The sequence below is a fragment of the Chiloscyllium plagiosum genome, chromosome 5 (assembly GCF_004010195.1).
Source record: "Chiloscyllium plagiosum isolate BGI_BamShark_2017 chromosome 5, ASM401019v2, whole genome shotgun sequence".
In the NCBI taxonomy this organism is placed as follows: Eukaryota; Metazoa; Chordata; class Chondrichthyes; order Orectolobiformes; family Hemiscylliidae; genus Chiloscyllium; species Chiloscyllium plagiosum.
The window spans coordinates 119,899,089-119,925,804 of NC_057714.1; the positions used below are offsets into that span (position 1 = coordinate 119,899,089).

Sequence of the window (26,716 nt, forward strand, 5' to 3'; positions counted from 1 at the left end):
TCGATTGGTCCAAGGTGCCTGTCAATCACCACACGCCTGCGGCTGGGTCGACGCCTGCGTCGCGCTTCTCCCGTAAACTTAAAGGTAACGATTTAAAGGGGAGGGGACAACGACCGAAGCGACTGAATTTTTTTAAACTGGCAGAATTTTTCATTTTAAAACCTTAAATATATATTTTATTTTTATTTTGCGTTAAATGCGTGGCACAAAGCAAAATGCTGACGTTTATTTTGTAGTTGCTCATTTGCATAAACAGGTAGTTTTTGAAGTTTTTAAAAAACTTTAGCAATTTCATTTAATCGCACGATTTAATTTGTTTCTTTTACTTTGCATTTCTGCGAATCACCACAGGATCTACAATTCTTTATCAATCTAATGACTGTTCTAAGTTATTAAAGAAGGAAACTCGCATTTCAGGTATAGACAATTAAAGAAACACTTTGGACATGGAAACTTTATATACTATGTAGCACAGAGCAGGCCATTCGACCCAACAGGTGTCTCCTTACTGGCAAAGGTGGCCATGATCATTCATGGATAACTACTGGACTTAAGGTTGGTGTCAAATTCAAATGAAAACTGCACAATGCTGTGAAGATGCATGGAACCACGGAAATCATATAGCACAGCAGGGGGTGATATTCGATCCATTTTGTTCATGCTGACCCAAAGGCACCCCGATTCTTTTAAAAAGAATTTAGGTTCTCTTTGCCTCCACCACCAAGTCAAGCAGTTAATTCCAGGCGCCCATCAGCCTCTGCATTAAAAAAAGATTTTCCTCTCCTCTAACTCTTCTGCAATTTTGCTTGAATCTTTGCACCCTGGTTTTTGAACTCTCTACCAAGGGAAACATGTTGCCTCTGTCTACTCAAACTCTACCCTTTGCAATTTTGTATAATCTCAATCATGTCAGCCCTCAGCCTTCTTGATCACAAGGAAAACAACCCTAACCTTATTTTCCCAGACTTGGGAAGTCCAAAAGTAGAGCGCATAGTTTTAAGGTGAGAGGGAAAGGATTTAAAAGGGACTAAGGGGTAACATTTTTTATTGCTGAGGGTGAAATAAGCTGCCAGAGGAATTAGTATAATTACATTGCAGATTCATGGTTCCTTAAAAGTAGAGAACCAGGTAGACAGAATAGTGAAGAAGGCATTTGGTATGCTTGTCTTTATTGGTCAGTGCATTGAATACTGGAGTTGGGAGGTAATTTTGCAAATTACAGGACATTGGTTAGGCCACTTTTGGAATACTGCATTCAATTCTGATCTCCTTGCTACAGGAAGAATGTTGTGAAACTTGAAAGGGTTCAGGAAAGATTTACAAGATTGTTGCCAGGGTTGGAGGGTTTGAGCTATAGGGAGAGGCTGACTAGACTGAGGCTATTTTTCCTGGAGCATTGGAGGCTGAAGGGTGACCTTATAAAGGTTTATAAAATCTTGAGAGGTATAGTTGGGTTGAATACCCAAGGTCTTTTCTCCTGGTGGGGGAGTCCACAACTAGAGAACACAGGTTTAAAGTGGGAGGAGAAAGATTTAAAAGGGACTTACCGAATTTTGAGAAGATGAGTAGCTCAGGTTGAGGTTTTGGATGTAGGTTTGCTCGCTGAGCTGGAAGTTTCATTTCCAGACATTTCGTTACCCTACTAGGTAACATCTTCAGTGGGTTTCAGGCAAAGCAAGGCAGAAAATTCCTGCTTTCTATTTATATGTTTGAGTTTCTTTGTGTTGGTAATGTCATTTCCTGTGGTGATGTTATTTCCTGTGGTGAAGTCACTTCCGGTTCCTTTTCTCAGGGGTTGGAAGATGGGGTCTAACTTGATGTGTTTGTTGATAGAGTTCTGGTTGGAAACAGCAGCTAATGAACTTGAAAGACTCTTATACAGACAACGAGCAAAACTAATGTCATTTACAAAATACCATGCAAGCACTGTAACAAACACTACATTGGACAAAAATGCAGAAAACTAGCCACCAGGATACATGAACATCAACTAGCCACAAAAAGACATGACCCTCTCTCACTAGTATCTTCACATACGGATGAGGAAGGACACCACTTTGACTGGGACAACACATCCATCCTAGGACAAGACAAACAAAGACACGCATGAGAATTCCTAGAAGCATGGCTCCCACCGGAACTCTATCCACAAACACATCAAGTTAGACCCCATCTACAGGAAATAACATCACCACAGGAAATGACATTACCAACCCAAAGAAACCCAAACATATAAATAGAAAGCAGGAATTTTAGCATTGCTTCGCCTGAGACCCACTGAAGATGTTACCTAGTAGGGTAACAAAACATCTGGAAATCAACCTTCCAGTTCAGCGAGCAAACCTACATCCATTTAAAAGGGACCTAAGGGGCAACTTTTTCATGCAGAGGGTGGAATAGGATGCTAGAAGAAATGGTGAAGGCTGGTATAATTGGGTGTATGAATAGGAAGGAGTTAGTGGGGTACGGGCCAAATGTTGGCAAATGGGACTGGATTAATTTAGGATATCTGGTTGGCATGGACAAGGTGGACTGAAGGATCTCTTTCTGTGCTGTGTGGCTCTATGACTCTTAGACAAAGGAAAGATTTCATGTGTTTTCATGTGTTTATTATCACATGTATCTTGTTACAAAATAGTGAAAATATAGTGTCACCACTCTCTGACACCATCTTAAAACACAGAAAAATAAACTAAGACATTGAACATAAAGGCTGAAAAATGAAGAAATAAAGAAAGTGTCCAACTTTATAGTCCTTTGTGTTAAGTTTCCACCATGGGCCATCAGTCTGGTGGCCAGTACAATTTCTCTTCGCTATGTCACCACCACAGGAACAAAGGTTGTCACTCTTCGGCACCATCTCACCTCCACCAACACCCTTGCTGGACCTTGCCAATACAAAAGCTCATACTGGGCCCAAACTTGCCTCTGCCAGCAACTCCATGAATCTGCAATGGATGCCATCAGGAATCTAAACTCACCTCTGGTGCAGCAGCCATGAGTTGGCACAAGGACCACCTCATCGATTCAGAGGCCGCTGCAAACCCAAACTCTCTCAACACTGCTGCCACGAGTCTGCACCACTGTGCCCACTCGAATCCACACTGATGTGTCCACTCACCACCGCTGAAGCTGCGACCAAGCTCTTCACCAAGAGATAAGTAAAATAAAATTTAAAAAGAGAAAAAAAACTAGATAAAGAGCTTAGTGGCATGGTGTAAAGACAACAATCTCTCCCTCAATGTCAGTAAAATAAATTAACTGGTCATTGACTTCAGGAAAGAGTCAAGATTAGAGTGGTGCTGGAAAAGCAAAGCAGGTCTGGCAGCATCCAAAGAGCAGGAAAATCGATGTTTCAATTTTCCTGCTCCTCGGATGCTGCCTGACCTGCTGTGCTTTTTCAGCACCATTCTAATCTTGACTCTAATCTCCAGCATCTGTAGTCCTCACTTTCACCTCGTTGATTTCAGGAAAGAGTGGGGTGAACTCGCCCCTGTCTGTATCAATGATGCTGAGGTGGAGGTGGTCAAGAGCATCAAGTTCCTTGGAGTAAATATCACCAACAATCTATTTTGGTCCATCCACAACAACACTACAGTTGAGAAAGTACTCCAACGCCTCTACGTGCTCAGAAGGCTAAGGAAATTTAGCAGTCTCTATAATGACTCTTACCAATTTGTGTAGATGCAACATAGAAAGTATCCTATATAGATCCATTGCAGCTTGAAATGGCAACTGCTCTGCTGAAGACCACAGGAAATTACAGAGAGTTGTGAGCACAGCCCAGTGCATCACACAAACCAGCCTTCAACCATTGACTCCGTCTGTATTTCCCATTGCTTCAGGAAAGCAGCCAACATAATCAAAGAGCCCGCCCACTCCTTTTACCCTCTTCCATCAGGCATAAGATATAAAAGTTTGAAAACACGTACTAACAGATTTAAGAACAGCTTCTTTCCCGCTGTTATCAAACTTATGAACAGACCTCTCATATATTAGAGTTGATCTTTCTCTGCACCTTCTGTGCAGCTGTAACAGTATATTCTGCATTCTGTTCTATTATCCTGATATACTTCAGCAAGGTATGATTTGTCTGGTTCACATGCAAAACAATACTTTTCATGTGACAATAACAAAACCAAATAACAGCACCCCACAATGTTGATTACTGGTGATAGTTAATAGAGAGAGAAAATAAAGCAGACCCACGGGGACCTTCTTGTGGTGCAGTGGTAATGACCCTACCCCTGGACTGAGAGGCCTAGGTTTAAGTCCTGCCTACTCCAGAGGTGTGTACTCACATCCGTGAAAAGGTTAATTTGAAAGATAGGTTAAAAAAAAGCAGACCCGTGGGAGCCTTCTTGTGGTGTGGTTGTAGGATCCCTAAAAATAAACTCCCATAGGACTGCCCTCTCAAATATAACAGCAGTCCCACAGTACTGCCCTCCTCAATATAACAGCAGTCCCACAGTACTGCCCTCCCCAATATAACAGCATTCCCATGGTACTGCCCTCACCAATATAACAACACTCCCACGGTACTGCTCCCCATCAATATAATAGCACTCCCACAGTACTGCTCCCTTTCAATATAACAGCACTACCACTGTACTAGGTAAAAACAATGACTGCAGATGCTGGAAACCAGTTCAGGCAGCATCCAAGGAGCAGCAAAATCAGTACTGCTCTCCCCAATATAACAGCACTACCACGGTACTGCTCCCCTTCAATATAACAGCACTACTACAATACTGCCCTCCCCAATGTAACAGCACTCCCATAGTACTGCTCCCCTTCAATATAACAGCACTACCACAGTACTGCCCTCCCCAATATAACAGCACTACCACGGTACTGCTCCCCTTCAATATAACAGCACTACCATAGTACTGCCCTCCCCAATATAACAGCACTCCCACAGTACTGCTCGCTTTCAATATAACAGCATTACCACAGTACTGCCTTCCCCAATTTAACAGCACTCCCATGGTACTGCCCTTCCCAATATAACAGCACTACCATTGTACTGCCCTCTTCAATATAACAGCACTCGCACTGTACTGCTCCCCTTCAATATAACAACACTCCTACAGGACTGCTCCCCTTCAATATAACAGCACTCCCACTGTACTGCCCTCCCCAATATAACACCTCTCCCACAGGACTGCCCTCCCCAAAATAACAGCAGTCCCAAGGTATTGCCGTCCCAATATAATAGCACTCCCACAGTATTGCCCTTCCCAATATAACAGCACTCTCACAGGACTGTCCTCCCCAATATAACAACATCCCCACGGTACTGCCCTCCCCAATATAACAGCACTCCCACAGTACTGCCCTTACCAATATAACAACAATCCCAAGGTACTGCCGTCCCTAATATAATAGCACTCCCACAGTGTCAGAGAGTTGGCAATTGATATCTGCAACGTAGAGGTTCGTCCTCCAGACCACCACCCTGCCTTTGTCAACAGGTTTGATAGTAAAACGGCGATTGATGTGGAGAGAGTGGTGAGTTGCTCGTTCAGAGGCAGTGAGGCTGGAGTGGGTGAGGGGTTGTCGAGAAATCGAGGCGGTTGATATCACGTCAGTAGTCAACAATAAAGAGATCTAGGGTGGGTAAGAGGCCAGGAGGGGTTGTCCAAGAGGAAGCAGAAGGAAATCAGGGAAGGGGTCCTCAGAGAGTGGTTGGGAGTCTTTATCAGAGAAGAAGGCATAGAGACAGAGGCGGCAGAAGAAGAGCTCCACATCATGGCAGGCATGGAACTCATTGAGGTGAGGGTGGAGGAACACGAACATAAGCCATTTATTCAGGACAGACTGTTCGGCCTCAAAGAGTTTGAGGTTGGGTGGATGGTGAATATGCAGCAAGTTTCACGGGTGGGGTTTTGAGGGGGTTTCGACGAGGTTAAAGGAAGGGAGCGAAGAGCGAGAGCATGTAATGGGTGAGATTGGATGTAGTGTGTTGGGAGTATGTGATAGTTGAGGGTTGGATATGGTGTGCTGGGAGCATGCGATGGGTGAGGGTTGGATGTAGTGTGTTGGGAGTATGTGATGGTTGAGGGTTGGATGTGGTGTGCTGGGAGCATGTGATGGGTGAGGGTTGGATGTAGTGTGGTTTTTTTTGTCGACCTACTTTGGATTCCAGTATCGGCATTTTTTTTGTCAGTTAATCTCAGACACTTTCCACCTCTTTTCCTCTCCATTTCCATCTCTGGCAACAGTTTATGGACTGTCATTTACCATAAACTCACAGACTCCCATAACTACCTGGACTACACCTCCTCCCAGTCTTTATCCTGCAAAAACTCCATCCCATTTTTCCAATTCCTCTGTCTCTGTTGCGTCTGCTCTGACGAGGAGATGTTCCATTCAAGCATCCCAGGTGTCCACCTATCTTAAACAACATTCTTTCCCCCCCTTTATCATCCAGACAGCTTTCCACTTCACCTCCTCCATTCTCCGCTCCATTGCTCTACTTCCCTCCCCCACCCCTTCTGCAAGGACCATTCCTTTCGCCACTCCTTGGTTCACACCACACTCCCCACTAACCCCCCAAGCACCTCCAGCACCTTCCCCTACAATCCTAAAATATGCAAAACCTGCTGGCACACCACCCCCCTCACGTCCATCCAGGACCCCAAGCAGTCCTACCAGGTGAGCCAGAGGTTCACCTGCATCTCCTCCAATCTAGTTTACTGCATTCGGTGCTCCTGATGTGGTCTTCTCTACATCGGTGAGACCAAACATGAAGTAAGGGAACATTTTGCCGAGCATCTCAGCCAGTACCATAAGGGCCGGCCTGACCTCCCATGCACCGCCCATTTCAATTCCCTTTCCCACTCCCTCTCTGACATGTCCATCCTCAGCCTCCTCTGTTGCCAGGGTGAATCAGACTGCAAATTGGAGGAACAACACCTTCCGCCTGGGCAGCCTACAGCCCAGAGGACTCAACATTGAGTTTTCCAATTTCAGATAACCTTCCCACCCATCCCCTGGCTCCCTTTTCAGACCCACCTCCTCCATTCCATTCTGCCTACCGACCCTTCCTTCCGGTACCAACTGGATTCATCCTCCATCAACTAACTGCCTATGTTCACCGATCACTACATCACCATGTTGCCTCTCTCACCAAACTAATCCCCCCCCCCCTCCTTTATCTGCAACTTCAGCTATCCCACCTCCAATCCTGAAGAAGGGTTATCCCCAAAATGTTGTCTGCTCCACATCCTGATGCTGCCTGGCTTTCTCTGTTCTCCCAGCCTCCTGCCTGTCCACTTTAGGTTCCAGCATCTGCAGATTATTGGCCCCAAAATCATAGTCTTCTCCACAGTACAGTCTTCCCCATTATGACAATACTCCCACTGAACTGTCTTCCCCATTAAGACAACACTGAACAGTCTTCCCCATTCTCACAGCACTCCCATTGTTCAGTCTTCCCCATTATAACAACACTCCCACTGAACAGTCTTCCCCATTTTCACAGCACTCCCATTGTACAGTCTTCCCCATTATAACAATACTCCCACTGAACTGACTTCCCATTATAACAGCACTCCCACTGTACAGTCTTCCCCATTATAACAATACTCCCACTGAACTGTCTTCCCCATTATAACAACACTCCCACTGAACAGTCTTCCCCATTTTCACAACACTCCCACTGTACAGTCTTCCCCATTCTAACAGCACTCCCACTGAACTGTCTTCCCCATTATAACAACACTCCCACTGTACAGTCTTCCCCATTATAACAACACTCACATTGAACAGTCTTCCCATTATAACAACACTCCCACTGTACTGTCTTCCCCATTATAATAAAACCCGCACTGTACTGTCTTCCACATTATAACAACACTCCCACTGTACAGTCTTCCTCATTATAAGCGCACTCCCACTGTACTGTCTTCCCCATTATAACAGCACTCCCACTGTACAGTCTTCCCCATTATACCTACACTCCCACTGTACTGTCTTCCCCATTATAACAACACCCGCACTGTATTGTCTTCCCCATTATAACAACACTCGCATTGAACAGTCTTCCCCATTATAACAACACTCCCACTGTACTGTCTTCCCCATTATAACAGCACTGCCACTGTACAGTCTTCCCCATTATAACACTCCCACTGTACTGTCTTCCCCATTATAATTACACCCGCATTGTACTGTCTTTCCCATTATAACAACACTCCCACTATAGTCTTCCCCATTATAACAAACATGTACATCTTCCTCATTATAATAACACACCCACTGTACAGTCTTCCACATTATAACAGCACTCCCATTGTACAGTCTTCTCCATTATAACACTCCCAATGTACAGTCTTCCCCATTATAACAGCTCTCCCACTGTACTGTCTTCCCTATTATAACAACACTCCCACTGTACAGTCTTCCCCATTATAACAACACTCCCACCGTACACTCTACCCCATTATAATAGCACTCCCACTGAACAGTCTTCCCCATTATAACAGCACTCCCATTGTACTGTCTTCCCCATTATAAAACACTCCCACTGTACGGTCTTCCCCATTATAACAGCACTCCCACTGAACAGTCTTCCCCATTATAACATCACACCTACTGTACAGACTTCCCCATTATAACAGCACTCACACTGTACTGTCATCTCCATTATGACAATACTCCCACTGAACTGTCTTCCCCATTATAATAACACTCCCACTGAAACAGTCTTCCCCATTTTCACAGCACTCCCACTGTACAGTCTTCTCCATTATAACAACACCAGCACTGTACAGTCTTCCCCATTATAACAACACTCCCACTGTACTGTCTTCCCCATTATAACAACATCCGCACTGTACTGTCATCCCCATTATAACACCCGCACTGTACAGTCTTCCCCATTATTACAACACTACCACTGTGCAGTCTTCCCCATTATAACAGCACTCCCACTATAGTCTTCCCCATTATAATAACACTCCCACTGTACAGTCTTCCCCATTATAACAACACTCCCACTGTACTGTCTTCCCCATTATAACATCACTCCCAATGTACAGTCTTCCCTATTATAACAGCACTCCCACTATAGTCTTCCCCATTATAATAACACTCCCACTGTACTGTCTTCCCCATTATAACAGCTCTCCCACTGTACTGTCTTCCCCATTATAACAATACTCCGACTGTACAGGCTTACCCATTATAACAACACTCCACGTGTACACTCTACCCCATTGTAATACCACTCCCACTCTAGTCTTCCCCATTACAACAGCACTCCCACTGTACTGTCTTCCCCATTATAACAGCACTCCCACTGTACAGTCTTCCCCATTATGACAATACTCCCACTGAACTGTCTTCCCCATTACAATAACACTCCCACTGAACAGTCTTCCCCATTTCCACAGCACTCCCACTGTACAGTCTTCCCCATTATAACAACACCCGCACTGCACTGTCTTCCCCATTATAATAACACTCCCACTGTACTGTCTTCCCCATTATAACAACACTCCCACTGTATTGTCTTCCCCATTATAACAGCAATCCCACTGTACAGTCTTTCTTCCCCATTATAACAGCAATCCCACTGTACAGTCTTTCCCATTATAATAACACTCCCACTGTACAGTCTTCCCCTTTATAACCCTCCCACTGTACAGTCTTCCCCATTATAACAGCACTTCCACGGTACAGTCTTCCCCATTATAACAACACTCCCACTGTACAGTCTTCCCCATTATATTAGCATGCCCACTCTAGTTTTCTCCATTATAACAGCACTCCCACTGTGCAGTCTTCCCCATTATAACAACACTCGCACTGCACTGTCTTCCCCATTATAACAACACTCCCACTGTACTGTCTTCCCTCTTATAACAGCACTCCCACTATAGTCTTCCCCATTATAACACTCCCACTGTACAGTCTTCCCCATTATAACAGCACTCCTACTGTACTGTCTTCCCCATTATAACAACACTCCCACTGTACTGTCTTCCCCATTATAACAACACTCCCACTGTACTGTCTTCCCCATTATAACAGCACTCCCACTGTACAGTCTTTCCAAATTTAAAAACACTCCCACTGTATTGTCTTCCCCATTATAACAGCACTTCCACTGTACAGTCTTCCCCTTTATAACCCTCCCACTGTACAGTCTTCCCCATTATAACAGCACTTCCATGGTACAGTCTTCCCCATTATAACAACACTCCCACTGTACAGTCTTCCCCATTATAATAGCACGCCCACTCTAGTTTTCTCCATTATAACAGCACTCCCACTGTACAGTATTCCCCATTATTACAACACCCGCACTGCACTGTCTTCCCCATTATAACAGCACTCCCACTGTACTGTCTTCCCCATTATAACAACACTCCCACTGTACTGTCTTCCCCATTATAACAACATCCGCACTGTACTGTCTTCCCCATTATAACAGCACTCCCACTGTACTGTCTTCCCCATTTTTACAGCACTCCCACTCTTGTCTTCCCCATTATAACAGCACTCCCACTGTAGTCTTCCCTATTATAACAACACTCCCACTGAACTGTCTTCCCCATTATAACAACACTCCCACTGTACAGTCTTCCCCATTATAACAGCACTACCACGGTACAGTCTTCCCCATTATAACAACACTCCCACTGTATTGTCTTCCCCATTATAACAATACTCCCACTGAACTGTCTTCCCCATTATAACAACACTCCCACTGTACAGTCTTCCCCATTATAACAACGCCCGCACTGCACTGTCTTCCCCATTATAATAACACTTCCACTGTACTGTCTTCCCCATTATAACAGCTCTCCCACTGTACTGTCTTCCCCATTATAACAACACTCCCACTTACTGTCCTCCCCATTATAACAACACTCCCACTGTACTGTCATCCCCATTACAACAACACCCGCACTGTACAGTCTTCCCCATTATTACAACACTACCACTGTACAGTCTTCCCCATTATAACAGCACTCCCACTGTACTGTCTTCCCCATTATAACAGCACTCCCACTGAACAGTCTTCCCCATTTTCACAGCACTCCCACTGTACAGTCTTCCCCATTATAACAGCACTCCCACTATAGTCTTCCCCATTATAACAGCACTCCCATTGTACTGTCTTCCCCATTATAACAGCACTCATACTGTACAGTCTTCCCCATTATGGGCGGCACGGTGGCCCAGTGGTTAGCACTTCTGCCTCACAGCGCCAGAGACCCGGGTTCAATTCCCGCCTAAGGCGACTGACTGTGTGGAGTTTGCACATTCTCCCCGTGTCTACGTGGGTTCCTCCGGGTGCTCCGGTTTCCTCCCACAGTCCAAAGATGTGCAGTTCAGGTGAATTGGCCATGCTAAATTCCCCGTAGTGTTTGGTAAATGGGTAAATGTAGGGGAATGGGTGGGTTGCGCTTCGGAGGGTCAGTGTGGACTTGTTGGGCCGATGGGCCTGTTTCCACACTGTAATGTAATGTAATCTAATCTAATCTAAATCTAATAACAATACTCCCACTGTACTGTCGTCCCCATTTTCACAACACCCACACTGCAAAGTCTTCCCCATTAGAACAGCACTCCCACTGTACAGTCTTCTCCATTATAACAGCACTTCCACTCTAGTCTTCCCCATTATAACAGCACTCCCACTGTACTGTCTTCCCCATTATAACAGCACTCCCAGTGTACAGTCTCCCCTATTATAACAGCACTCCCACTGTAGTCTTCCCTATTATAACAACACTCCCACTGTCCTGTCTTCCCCATTCTAACAGCAGACCCACTCTAGTCTTCCCCATTATAACAGCACTCCCACTGAACAGTCTTCCCCATTATAGCAGCACTCCCACTCCAGTCTTCCCATTTATAACAACACCTGCACTGTACTGTCTTCCCCATTATAATAACACTCCCACTGTACTGTCTTCCCCATTATAACAGCACTCCCACTGTACAGTTTTCCCCATTATAACAACACTCTCACTGTACTCTCTTCTGCATTATAATAACACTCCCACTGTACTGTCTTCCCCATTATAACAGGACTCCCACAATACTGTCTTCCCCATTATAACAACACTCCCACTGTACAGGCTTCCCCATTATAAGGGGCTGGGGCGTGCGCCAAGACCTGGGAGGAGCGGATCAGGAAGGTGAGACAGAAACTGGGCCCACTGTACAGTCTTCCCCATTATAACAACACTCCCACTGTACAGTCCTCCCCATTATAACAACACCCGCACTGCACTGTCTTCCCCATTATAACAATACTCCCACTGTACTGTCTCCCCCATTATAACCACACTCCCACTGTACAGTCATCCCCATTATAATACTCCCACTGTACAGTCTTCCCCATTATAACAGCACTCCCACTGTACTGTCTTCCCCATTATAACAACACTCTCACTGTACAGTCTTCCCCATTATAATAGCACTCCCACTGTACAGTTTCCCCATTATAACACTCCCACTGTACAGTCTTCCCCATTATCACAGCACTCCCACTGAACAGTCTTCCCCGTTATAACACTCCCACTGTACAGTCTTCCCCATTATAACAGCACTCCCACTCAACTCTTCCCCATTATAACAGCACTCCCACTGTACTGTCTTCCCCATTATAATAACACTCCCACTGTACTGTCTTCCCCATTATAACAGCACTCTCACTGTACAGTCTTCCCCATTATAATAGCACTCCCACTGTACAGTTTCCCCATTATAACACTCCCACTGTACAGTCTTCCCCATTATCACAGCACTCCCACTGAACAGTCTTCCCCGTTATAACACTCCCACTGTACAGTCTTCCCCATTATCACAGCACTCCCACTGAACAGTCTTCCCCGTTATAACACTCCCACTGTACAGTCTTCCCCATTATCACAGCACTCCCACTGAACAGTCTTCCCCGTTATAACACTGGTCCGAAACCTGTTGATCTTCCAGCTGATGGAGTTGACCCCGACTGAGTGTTGCAGACTGGCACATTCCAAGGTCCAGGACTACGTGTTGAGGGACGCGCTGAAGCTTGGGGCAGCTGCCAAGGCGCGGTGGGGAAAGACCACCGCCTAACATCTGCCTTCCTAAAGAAGAACAGGGGGCCCACGCAATCATTTGGGCTCCGCTGGCGTCTGAGCTCAATGTAATCGCACCAACCTGTGAATACGAATGATTACCCTGTTTCGAGAAATGGAATGTTTACAGAATGATGTCATGTCCAATTGTATAGATTAAATATATATGAATAAAGTATATTTTTGAAATTAAAAAAAATTCCTGTAGTATTGCTTCTTTACTCTCTGTCCGTGACAGTTTAACACTTAGATTGTGGATCATAGCCTCTGGAAGAGTCTTGAACCATGATGATGTAACACAAGTGATGTTGGACATGAGAGCATAGTGGGATGCCCTGAGCGTACTTATCCAAGTTCCCACTTGCAGTACGTGCCACAGAGCAGATTCCCAGACTAGCTGGCTGTGTATTGTTCATTCTGTTCTTTTTTTCTGCAGATTGCTAACCGCTGTTATGTGTTTCGTAATGTGACATTTCCTCTTGTGAAATTCGCTAAGCCTTTCACGCTTGGATTTCTGCATCTCTTTTGTCATCTTTTTTGTTTGGGATTGATTCCTGCATATCTCCCGAGTTACCGAGTGAGTGAAGGCCAGGGGCATTGACATGTTTCTGTCTTCTTTTTGGAGACTGAAAAGTTTCGCTGGAAGTTTGCATTTTGTCGACAAAATATTGGATCATCCCTTGAAGAGGGTGCCCCTTTAAGACAATATGCACCTCGATTGGATGGTATAAGTAAAACAAGGCCAATCCGCATACTTCTTATTGTGGCGTCTAGATGAGTGTGGGTAATAGGGTCTATTTAAATGATCTCAGGTTTGTCCTTTTTTTCTGTCGGCGAGGAGTTGTTGAATGGGAAAATAATTTTGGGTAAAGCACTAGTTGCATTGAGTTATTCAGCACTGACCACGAAAAGTACAGCATACCAGGTATAAGTACTGTCAAAGTTGGCTTCTTAGTTCTAAATAGCTGGCTCCTTGCTAAATGTGCACCTTTAGTGGTAAAATAAATTGGTTGTTGCCTTTCTTTGACAAGGTCATTAATACCGGGGACTTAACCACGTACTCAGAGCTGCTCGGAAGTATTTCTTCCTGTAAAAGATAGTAGGAATTTGGAGCTTCCACCCGAAGCCATTAAAATTGGAGGTCAATTGACAATGTCAAAAGTTTATTTTTTTAAATGTAAGTGAAATAATGTGGATACTGGAAATCTGAAGTGACAGTAGAAAATGTTGAGTGTATGTTTGCAGGCTAAGTAACTGAAGTGGGGAGACAACTGTTTGGGACGATGACCAGCTATTGATCTTTTGTTCGGCAAGGTTTACAAAACCATGTTAATATTGATTAGGGATTTGTTATTTTTTAACTGAATGGGAGATTAGTGTTAGAACGTAGCTGAATAGCCTTCTGTTCTTTAAAGCTCTCAGACTTACTGGTTTAAAAAACTATCCAGTTTTTTTTATTCGTAAAGGCTATAGTGGAGGGTGGATCTGTTTGTCTGTAATCGTAGCACAATAGAGAAGAATAAGTTCAGGAAACCAAGATGTGGAAATAATAGTTGGGGTAGATATAAAGGCAAATCTCCTGTGGGAGTATTATCATTCACAACATGGTATTGTGGTGTACAAACAATAAAATAATGAGAGCATATCAAAAAGTGATTAGTCATGAGGGATCTCAATCTTCATATTGAGCTAGAAAATGTAAGTGGAACGCTTGCCTTTATTAGCTGAGGCATCGAGTTTAACAACAGAGAAGTTATGCTGGAACTGATTAGTTAGGCCACAGAGAATATGTTGTGGTTCTGTTCGCCGAGCTGGAAACTTTTGTTGCAAACGTTTCGTCCCCTGTCTAGGTGACATCCTCAGTGCTTGGGAGCCTCCTGTGAAGCGCTTCTTTGATGTTTCCTCCGGCATTTATAGTGGCCTGTCCCTGCCGCTTCCGGTTGTCAGTTTCAGCTGTCGCTGGTAGTGGCCGGTATATTGGGTCCAGGTCGATGTGTTTGTTGGTGGAGTTTGTGGATGAGTGCCATCATATACTGGCCACTACAGCGGACAGTTGAAACTGACTACCGGAAGCGGCAGGGACAGGCCACTATAAATGCCGGAGGAAACACCACAGAAGCGCTTCACAGGAGGCTCCTAAGCACTGAGGATGTCACCTCGACAGGGGACAAAACGTCTGCAACACAAATTCCCAGCTCGGCGAACAGAACCACAACAACGAGCACCCGAGCTAGAAATCTTCACCCAAACTTTGACCACAGAGAATATCGCATATGGTTGTAGATTCCACATTTTAGGAGGGATGTGATTGCATTAGTGAGGACCCAAAGGAGGTTTACTGGGACACTGCCTAGGCTGGAGAGTTTGTTATGAAGAGATTGGACAGACTGGGGTTGATCCTTCCTTGGAGCAGAAGGGAATGAGGGGACATGGGCTAGATTAGAGCGGTGCTGGAAAAACGCAGCAGGTCAGGCAACATCTGTGGAGCAAGAAAATTGACATTTTGGGCAAAAGCCCTTCATCCTTCATTCCTGATGAAGGGCTTTTGCCAGAAACATTGACTTATTTCTTTTTTTCTCTGCTCCTCGGATGCTGCATGACCTGGTGTGCTTTTCTGGCACCACTCTAGTCTAGACTGATTTCCAGTGTCTGTAGTCCTCACTTTTGATTGAAATGTACAAAATTATGAGGAGTAGACCGTGTAGACCAATCCTTCGCAACCAACACTGCACCAAGGATGAAATGCATCCCCTAGCATTCCTGTGATTTGAATTTGTCTGTCTATGCAATGGGTGCAGTGCATCCAGCATCCACTGGAGGGTGAAGTTCTCACTTTTAATGTACATTAATCAAGTGTAATTGACTTTAAATTGTTTCAAATGTGGGAGGGTGTTGGTGTGGATGGGTGGGAAAGGGGAAATGGGATAGTGATGAGAGTTGTGACCAAACCCAATTCCTAAGTTAATACCTTCCTTGGTTATGTTGAGTGACACTTCTCTTTGCTGCTTTTCAAGGAATTGGAACTCCTCATCACACGATGCCGACACGAGAATTCAGAAACACTCTCTTCACCCACCTGCTGGTGGCCATGTTTGGAATGGGGTCTTGGGTTGCAGTGAACTCTTTATGGGTTGAGCTTCCAGTCATAACACAGATTCTCCCTGAAGGTGAGGGCGACCAAATACTTTTCTTCATGACATCCCTTCTGGTGGTTTTGGGTATTTAGATTTAGAAGTTTCTGGATTGATTTTCCTGGATGCCTAAGTTTGTTTTTATTCGTGTGTGTGTGTGTGTGTGTGTGTAGCTGGCTCGACCAGCACTTATTGCTTATCCCAGAGCTCAATTGAGAGCTGTAGGCCTGGAGTCACAAGCAGTCCAGACTAAGTAAGAACAGAAGATTTTTTCCCTAAGGGACGTTAGTGAACCAGATGTGATTTTCTGACAAACCTTAATGGCTTTGTGGTTGTTCTTAAACCCTTTAATTTCAGATTTGTATTGAATTCATAATTCCACTGATTTGCTTTGGGATATGAACCTGGGTTCCCAGAATATTATCTGGGTCTTGGGATTAACTGTCCAGCCATTTTCCTTTCTTTTACACTGGCTGTGGCCAGCCCACTTTGGGTCAGTCCCTGGAGTTGGGGGGAGCTTCATTCATTTGTGACATTCAAGTGTTTCTGCAATGATGCGATCTCCAACTTTTTTTAAAAAATTCATTCTTGATGTGGGTGTTGTTAGCCAGGTCAGCACTTATTGCCCATCCCTAAGTGTCCACAGGGCAATGCAGAGTCAGCCACATCACTGTGGGTCTGGAGTCACACATAGGCCAGACCAGGTAAGGATGACTGTTTTCTTCCCTAAAGGCCATTAGTGAACCAGATGGGGTTTTCTGATAATTGACAAGGATTTCATGATCACCATTTGACTCTTTAATTCCAAATTTTATTTTATTGAATTCAAATTCCACCATCTGCCATGGTGAGATTCAAACCAGGGTCCTCAGAACATTATCTGGGTCTCTCTGAATTAATACTTTAGCAGAAATACCTTGGGCCACTACCTCCCTTTTAAACAGAGTTACTCTCTGCCTGGGTAGTGTAGATGTGTGCATAAGAGCACAGTCATCCACATGTACTTGCAGTTGAAGAGCTTCCCATTTTGCTGTCTAGCCCTCTAAGGGATGCAGATTCCTATGAAGAAATCTCTCCGTCTTCAATCTAGCAACAGAGAGATGATGTGCAGGTTAGATAGATTGGCAGTGCCAAATTGTCTGTAGTATCCAGGGATGTGGAGGCTAAGTGGACTGGCCACGAAATGGAGAGTGACAGAAACCAGGTCGGGGGGTGAGTCTGGGTGGGATGCTCTTTGGAGGGGTGGTGTGGACTTGATGGACTGAATGGCCTGCTTCCACACTGTAATGATTCTGTGAAGTCTCGCTATGCATTCCAGCAGCTACCTAACAAGGAAACCAACAAAGCAAAACCAAAGTCCTCTGCGTCTGTGTGAACCTGACCCCACCCACTTTTTGTTTTCTTCTTATTTTGAACAAACACCCAGGGAGAAACCCAAGCTATTTACAAACTGCCTGCCAGGAGGAGACCCTCTTCTGTACCACATGACACAACCCCTGTGCAAGAGAGACAGGACAGGACTCACTTTAAAGGCACAGAATTGTCTCATTATACACTTTTACTAATCTGCCCTGCCATCTTCAGTGATCTGTGGACAAGGACCCCAAAATTTCCCCTTGCTCCCCTAATGTCTTGTCAGTCATTGAGTACTCCCTTGTCTTGTTTTTTTCTCTTAAAGTGCAACTCCTCACACTTATCAGGGTTAAATTCCATCTGCCACTGATCTGACCAATCTATTTATATCTTCCTCCACACTGTCAGTCACTGGGCCAAGCTTTTGAGTCATTAGCAAACTCATTTATCACTTCCCCGCCCCCTTTCCAGCATTCTAATCTAATATGAATATCACAAACAATAAGGGACCAAGCATCTGTGGTACGACACTGCACAATGGGCTGCAGTCTCTCAAACAGCCTTTATCACTACCCTCTGACTCCTATCACTAAGTTGATCTGAATTGCCAGAAGTGCTTCCTACTGTGGCAGCACTTACACCAGGCTGTGAAATGCTTTTAGTGCTCGGAGTTAAAGGTGCTATAGAAATTTGTTTTTAAACATAAAAACATGGGCATGGGTCCATTTGACTGGTGGAGTCTGCTCTGCCACTCAACATAATGATTGATCAATGAATCCTTACCTTCCCTTCCCTCCCCTCCCCAAACACAATGTTGTTTTGGCCTTACCCACTTTCTGTGGTAGTGAATTCCAGAGGCTTAACATAGAATGAAGACATTTCTCCTCTTGTCATTTTTTAATATAGAAGTTCACCCCATCCTTAAACCATGACTCCTAGTTCTGGACTCTTTCTCACCCTCCGTTCCCATTGGTAACTTTCTTCCTGTGTGGCCCTGTTAGAATTCCCTACGCTTCTGTGAGATCCTCCCTTCATTCTCTAAATTTGTGAATAAAGTCCTAACCAACTTGCTCAATCTCTGATAATCTCCTCCATCCTCCTGCCATCCCAGCAATGTCTGGTCAAGTGATCAAACTGGAGGAGATTCTCCATGTTCTTGTCTTTCTGTATTGGAGCCATGTTAAATGAGTTAATGATTAATTATGTAATCAGCACAGCTTCCCATCTCTGACCATATGATATTTTCTTTGTGCATTTTGTAGAGTGGAAAGACCAAAATGTTGTTTAGTGGACTGTCCAGATACTGTTTATTATTCTGGCTGGGTTAACCCCTTCTTGTATCTGATCAGTAAGTTCACATGATAAATTTTGAGGATGGCTTTAGATTACAGGAGGGTATAGATGGGCTGGGAAGGAAAGAAATATGATAAACAGTAGGACCCTAGGAAGAACCAAGAATCAGAGGTACCTGGGATATGTATGTACGTGAGTCTCAAGGTACCAAGACAGGAGATAAGGTGGTTAAGAAGGCATTTGGATACTTGCCTTTATTAGATGAGGCAGGGAGGTTAGGCTGGACCTGTGTAAAATATTGGTTAGGCCTCAGCTAGAACAGTCTACTCTTCTGTAATCTAGGGATATGATTGCATTGGAAAGGGTGCAGAGGACATTTACCAGGATGTTGCCTTGGCTAGAGAAACTGAATAGTCTGTAGTTGTTTTCCCTTAGAGCAGAGGGGACATGGTTGAGATGTATAAAATTGAGGGGCATAGAGAGGAAGAAGCTTTTTGTTTCCCCCCTGGTGAGGTGATTAATGACCGGGGCATGGATTTAAGGGGCAGAAGGTTTTAGAGGGTATGTGAGCAAATAATTTTCACCGAGTGGTGGGAATCTGAACCTCACGGTCTGTCAGTGGTAAAGGCAGAAATCCTTCTAACATTGCAAGTGCCCATCTAAATCCATCTTCAATGGCAAGGCATGTGAGGCTATATTCCAAATGCTGGAAAATGGGATTATAATTCTTGATTAGCATACATTGTGGGCTGTCGACCTCTATGACTACCTCTACTAATGTTAGTCCAGTTCCATCTATCTCTAAATTGCACAGCACTGAAAGAGACCATTTTACCTGTCATGCCTGAGTTCTTGTGCAGCTGTCATCTTATATTACTTTAGTGTGGAAACAGGCCCTTCGGCCCAACAAGTCCACACCGACCCGCCGAAGCGCAACCTACCCATACCCCTACATTTACCCCTTACCTAACACTACGGACAATTTAGCAAGGCCAATTCACCTGACCTGCACATCTTTGAATTGTGGGAGGAAACCGGAGCACCCAGAGGAAACCCACGCAGACACCGTGCCGCCCACAGTGGCACAGTGCAGCAACTCTCAAGATCTAAATGGAAAGAAAAAGACCTGAACTGATCCTAGGGTAATGGTTCCTTGTGGAACAAAAATGGTTATGGGGTGACTGTGCTTTGGGTTTCTTTTTAACAATTATTGCTAATAGGTGAAATTTGGAAGCGGTCTGATTCGTAAGTTTGCTGTCAACATGAAAATGGGTGGAGTTACGGAAAGTGGGGAAGGCTGTGAAAGGATACAGCAGGATATGGCTTAGCTGGAAAGTTGGGCAGAGAAATGACACTTGGAGTTTAATTTGGACAAGTGAGGTGATGCATTTTGGAAGGTCAAATGTAAGAGGAAAACATATAGTTAATGGCAAGACCCTTAGGAGCATTGATGTACAGTGGGATCCTGGATGTAAGTCTATAGCTCCCTGAAAGTGGCAACACTAGTGGAATAAGGTGTTAAAGGATGCCTGCAGCATACTTGCCTTCATTGGTCAGGGCATTAAGTATAAAAATTTGTATATAAAACTATACAGAGGAACCTCAATTATCCAAAGGACTTGGCGTGGAATCTGCCAGCCTATTTGACAGTACTGATTGCCTTTTCAAATGTTGGCTCCTTATTGGTCACCCTTGCTCACTGGTTCTCCCCAGGCCTGCTGAACGAACGTTGTCTTATATACTCCATCCAAGCACTCTGTGTGATCTCCTCTGTTGCCTCGAATGCCAGGTAATATAGTTTAGCCGAGCACTGGAACCTTGGGATCTTGCTGGATAATCCGATATTCAGATAATTAAGGTTCCCCTGTAGTTAGGCCACGTTTGGAGCAATGTGTGCAGTTCTAGTCACCACTAGGGGGTATAGGTTTATGGTGAGGAGAAACGTTTTTAAAGCAGATTTGCAAGGCCAATTTTATTTGGAGAGGGTGCTAAGTGTCTGGAATATGCTACTAGGGAGGTGGTAGAAGCAGATATGATAGTAATGCTTAAGAGGCATTTAGACAGACACATAGAAGGACATGGACCAAGTGCAGGCAAATGGGATTAGTTGAAAGTTGCATCATGATCAGTAGAAAGACAATGGGCTAAAGGGCCTGTTCTGTACTGCCTCATATCTGTGTAATCTTGCAGGGTTGTAGTTAGAGGGGAATTGAACTTTGCCAACATTAACTGGGAGCACCTTTTTTAGTGTGAAAGAATTAGACTGGGTCCAGGAGATTAATGCATCCAGGAGAACTGTGCTAGTATGTAAATAGCCCTACTCTAGCAGTGCTCAGGAATGAAGCTGGTCAAGTGTCAGTGGGTGGGCATTTTGGGAATGGTGACTATAACTCCTTATGGAAAGGGATAATGATAGTGCTGAAGTTAACCCTCTAAACTGGGGAGTGCCAATTTCAATGTCATTAGACAGGATCTGACAAATACAGACTAGGAGCAGCTGTTTGCAGGTAAGGCTATGTTTTGAAAGCAGGAGTCTTTTGAAAGTAGTATGCTAAGAGGAACATGCTGGGTCTGAATTCTTACCAGCAACAGCAGCAAGTCCAGGGAACCCTAGATGCCAAGAGTTTCTTTTACAAACAAAAGGAAGCAGATGTCATATTAAATACAGCCTATTTAAAAATAGGTGAGACCCTTAAAGTACAGAGAAGTTCTTTGTTTTTCTTAAAGAGAAATTATGAAGGTAAAGAGGTGCCACAATATATTGGAGAAGATTAAGAAACCCCAAGGCATTTTGTAAGTATATTAAGAATGAGTATTACCAGATTGAGAGGGGCCCATAAGTGACCAAAAGGGTGATCTGTGCATTTGATGTAGTGAGATATGAGCATGAGGGTGCTGTACTGTTCTTTATTGCCTGGGATGAAGAGTCTTTTGAGGAGAGCCTCGACAGACTGGGTTTGTTTTCTCTGGAACAGAGGAGGCTGAGGGGGGAAGCTGAGGTATACAAAATTGACAGACATTCACCTTGTAGATCATGAGAATCTCTTTCCCATTGAAGATGTATCTAAGATCAGAGGGCACAAGTATAAGGTGAAGACCAAGTGATTTAGATGAGATCTGAGGAAAAAAATTTCACGTGGGATGGTAGAAATGTGGGAAATCTTGCTAAAAGGGTGTGGAGGTGGATACTCGTACACTTTAAGAAGCATCGAGATGAATGGGCACAGTAGGATATGGGCCAAGCGTAGGTAAATGGGATTAGTGTAGTTTGGGGTTTGTTTGTTAACATAGATGTGTTGGGCAGAAGGGCCTGTTTCTCTTTGTTTGTCTTTATGACTCACCTTTTTGTATTTCTTTCTGTTCCCTAGCGTGGAATCTGCCAGCCTATTTGACAGTACTGATTGCCTTTTCAAATGTTGGCCCCCTATTGGTCACCCTTGCTCACCGGTTCTCCCCAGGCCTGCTGAACGAACGTTGTCTTATATACTCCATCCAAGCACTCGGTGTGATTTCCTCTGTTGCCTTAGCGCTCACCTGGGATCGGATTGTGCTGATTGGCGGGGAGCGGCACAGTGTTGCCTTCTTGACCCTGGCATTTGCTCTAGCCTTTGTCTGCTGCACCTCCAATGTCACTTTCCTGCCCTTCATGTTCCGCCTATCATCCAAGTACATCAAGACCTTCTTTGTAGGCCAGGGCTTCAGTGCTTTCTTCCCATGTGTGGCAGCCCTAGTGCAGGGTGTTGGCCAGCTGGAATGTCGCAACAGCTCTGCTGCCAATGGCTCCCAATCTCTTCAACCACACTACCTTGAGGAGAGCTTCACAGCTAGTACCTTTTTCTGGCTTTTAGTGGGGCTAATGTCTATCTCCCTCTTGTCCTTTGCTGGACTGGCCCGAAAAAGCAACAGCAAGCAGCACACGACGCATGACGGCAAGGAATCGTGCCAACTGACTACGGAGAGTAAGCCAACCCCCAAAATCCCAGCTCCATTCTGCACTACCCGTAACGTCTACCTGCTTATCTTGCTGGCTGTCTCCAATGCTCTGACCAATGGGGTGCTGCCATCAATCCAGACGTACTCCTGCCTGCCCTATGGGAGCACCACCTTCCACCTGGCAGTGGTGCTTGGGAATCTCGCCAATCCGCTGGCCTGCTTCATTGCCATGTTTGTGCACTCAAGGTGAGATCACTTTTTTCTATTTTTTAAAATTACTATTATATCTGCTTCCTACAGAACTTCAGGTAGTGCTTTCTAAATCACAACATGCTATATTTTATTGTCATTATGATGATCTGGTGTTTTCCTTAAGTGTTTTTACCTCCATTATCAAGTTTCATGGAATTCCCCCTATCACAGCTATTCATGATTCTGAAAAATCTCTTCAATCACTTCTGTTATTTGACCAGGAAAGAACAGCCGCCGCCTCCTCCAGTCTCTCCACATTCTCATTGCAAAATTATACAGTATGGAAGAGGTGCTTTGAGTCATCGTGACTGTACTAGCAAAGCTACACTAAACCTGAATTAATTCCACTTTCCAGCACTCTACATGTAGTCTTGAATGTTATAATGACATTTCAAGTGCTTATCCAAGTACTTTTTAAGGTTGAGATTTCCTACTTCAACCACCCTCCCAGTCAGTGCATTCCAGACCCCTGGCACCCTCTAGGTGAAAATGTCTTCCTCCAATCCTCTCTAACTCCTATTTGGAGTGTTGAGTTCAGTTCTGGGCACCTGTATTTCAGTAAGGATGTTAAAGCCCTGCAGAGAGCTTTTTAGAAAGGAGATTTACTAGAATTAAATCTGGAATGAGGAGAAAAGATTGGAGAGATTGGGTTTATTTTCCTTTGAGTAAAGGAGATTAAGAGGTGACCTTTATTGAGGTGCTCAGAATCATGAATAATTTGACAGGGTAAAAACGATTTTCTGTTTCTACTAGTTGGCTTGTCAGTAACTAGGGGTAATTATTTCAAGATTGTCAGCAAGAGCTAGGGGTGAAATAAGGAGAAACTTTACTCAGTAGTTAGGATTTGGAATGCACTACCTGGGAGAGTGGTAGAAGTGGATTCCGTAAGAGGAGGTTTCAGAAGACAGCTATACATACTTTGAAAGATATTAATTTAGAGGGCTACAGAGAGCTGGAGAATGGGCCTAGATGGGTAGCTGTTTTGGGAGCCAGTACAAACATGATGGGTTGAATGCCCACGTTCTGTACATAAAATTGTATGATAAACCTTCTGCCTCTTATTTTAAAATTGTTCCTTTTGTTATTGACCCTTTGCCTAACAGGAACAGCTGCTCTTTGTCCACCCTATCCATGTCCCAATAATCTTTTTACATTTCTTTCAGGTTTCCCCTTGGCCCACCTCCACTTTCCCTGCTCCAAAAAAACAATCTGAGCTTATCCAGCCTCTCTTCATAGCTAACTGCTCCATCCCAGACAGCACCCTAGTGAAACACCTCTGCACTCTTCCAGTGCAATCCTATCCTTCCTATAGTGTGGGGACCAGAATTGCACACAGTACTCCATAAGTAGCCGAGCCAGAGTTTTCTGTACAGCTCGCACATAAGAGGAGGGAAGTTATAACCTCTGTCACAACTGATAAAGCCAAGCATCCTATATGCTGCCTTAGCTACCCTCTTAACTTCAGTTATTCCTGTTTCCTCCTGATAAATATTGGCAGCATTCTCCAGTTTACCATTGTTAAATTTAACCCTCTGCAGCTCAGAAACCATTCCCTTATCTTGTCTTTCCTTTGCTCATCTATCTCTTTGACCCTTACTCCCGTGACCCCCTTTTTTCCTTTATCACTAATGTCAATGCTACAGCAGAATATCATGTTTAATCTATTCTGTGCTGTTTAATTGTGTGCAGGTCCAGTATTGGACTTGGTGTCCTGGCATTTCTAGGATTACTGTGTGGAGTCTACATTTTGACATTGGCGGCACTCAGTCCATGCCCCCTGTTGCTGGGGAGCTCAATGGGTGTTGTTTTAGTGGTGAGTATAGCAAAGAAAAAAGACTACACTCTGGGATCCCGTTCAGGCTATTGTGTAAACCACTAGCAGGATCCATGGAGATGCATGGCAGTGTTTTGCTGCATAAAATAGGCAACTGGGCTCCATCTATATTTCTCAAACCTCCATCCCTCCTTGACTAACCTAAACAATATACTATTTTATTGAGACACTTTGAGGGAAAGCGCAATTAAACACATCTATTTAATTAAAATAAAACAAAGGTTGGTTTATGGAGATCTGGAACAAAGTGCAGGAGAAACTTCAGTCTGGCAGTATTTATGGAGCGAAACAATTTGTCTCCAGTGCAGTGATCTGCCTCCAGAACATCTAATTATTGTGGAATAATGATGCTGTGGTGGTAATGTCACTGGATATACAGTCCAAAGGTTCAGGATCATGATCCAGGGCATGGGTTCAAATTCCACCACTTGGGTGTTTTGTTTTTTATTCAGTTTATGAACCTGGAATGTGCAACTGGTCTCTGTGATGGTGACGATGACTGTAACTGGATTGTCATCAAAACCCTCCTTTCCTGGAGGGAAGGACATTTACCATCTTTGCCCAATCTGGCCTGCACATAACCCCAGTCCCACAGCAATATGGTTGAATCATAACCACCCTCTGAAATGATCCAGCAAGCCACTTTGTCACAAGGGCAGTTGAGAATGGGGAACAAATACTGGCCATGTCAGTAATGCTGACAATGCATGAAAAATATAAAAAGAGAAACTTTTGGAAATTTCTCCTTTTTTTTAATTTGCTACTAGCTTTATTACTCTTTATCGTCCCTAGGTCCCTCTGCAAGGAAAAGCGTATTCTTGATCTGAGATATACCGGTCTAACCATAACACTGGTCATCCCTCTGACATTCCAATCGGCTTTACAGCCAGTGAAATGCTTTCAAAATATACCCCCAGGAAGTGTAGTGGCTAAGCTGCACAATGAGAAGTGGCTAGTTTGTGATTTTAGCTGAGGGATTCATATTGGTCAGTGTACTAAGAGGATCAGATTTGGGGCATGTTGTTGTGGGTTGGTCTAATTGGTGTGTGGCTGTGGCACTGTCTGATTTGCCATCTTTGTGGTTCTTCTCCAGGTGAGTGCATGGATGCTCTTTACTGGCTTGTTTTCCTATGTGAAAGTGGTGATTGGCAGCATCCTCCATGAGGCGGGTCACCTGGCCCTGGTCTGGTGCGGAGCATCCATTCAGATCGGCTCACTGATCGGTGCCTTAGTCATGTTCCCATTGGTTAGTGTCTACCAGCTCTTCACATCAGGGCAGGCATGTGTGGATATCTGTGGCCAGTGACTGGCAGAGGGACATCTCATCAGACTGAACCCAAAGGAAGCCTCCAAATCACAGCAAAGACTATTTACCTATGCAAAGAAGCCTTGAATCCATTGTGCTTGACAATGGATAATCAGAGGGTTTAAATCTTATTGGAAGGTGCTCCATCTTTTCGCAATTGGGCCTGGATTTCTGTCACCTGTTCCATATTTCACCTGTTCAAAGTTTCATCTCCCAGCTCTCCACCTTTTTATCCTTCCTCGGCACTTTTTTAAAAATTATTTTCTCCAATCCACCTGTGGGTTAATCACCATTTAAAGATGGAAGACCTGAGATTGACTGACTCCATATTGAGGTAGCAGGGACTAGGGAATACTGGCTCTCTCAATTGCCCATGGAAAGGAGCCCATCAGTATTTTAAATACAAACCTAGAGATTATTATCACTACTTTTTGTTCTTTGCGATGCAATTTTTAAAAAAAAGTGAAGTTATCTTGATAAACAGTTAGCTGTTTATGCTGCTAGTTTTTTTCTTTCAAAGAAGAAACTG

The 26,716-nt window shown here is 44.3% G+C and overlaps 1 protein-coding gene across 3 annotated transcripts; it reads left to right on the plus strand.

The window, feature by feature from the left end:
* The first annotated feature begins 13,802 nt into the window (after positions 1–13,802).
* On the plus strand, positions 13,803–26,480 carry slc52a2 (solute carrier family 52 member 2). 3 transcript variants are annotated; one of them, XM_043690923.1, is made up of 5 exons: positions 13,803–13,897; positions 16,100–16,252; positions 22,231–23,041; positions 24,737–24,860; positions 25,975–26,480. In XM_043690923.1, exons 1-5 carry the CDS (start codon positions 13,888–13,890, stop codon positions 26,185–26,187), a joined length of 1,311 nt encoding a protein of 436 aa, XP_043546858.1. In that variant the 5' UTR covers positions 13,803–13,887; the 3' UTR covers positions 26,188–26,480. The 3 variants fall into 3 exon arrangements, with proteins under 3 accessions (XP_043546858.1, XP_043546859.1, XP_043546860.1); XM_043690924.1 differs by having other exon boundaries at positions 13,878–14,010; XM_043690925.1 differs by lacking the exons at positions 13,803–13,897; positions 16,100–16,252 and adding an exon at positions 20,630–20,651.
* Positions 26,481–26,716: the final 236 nt, after the last annotated feature.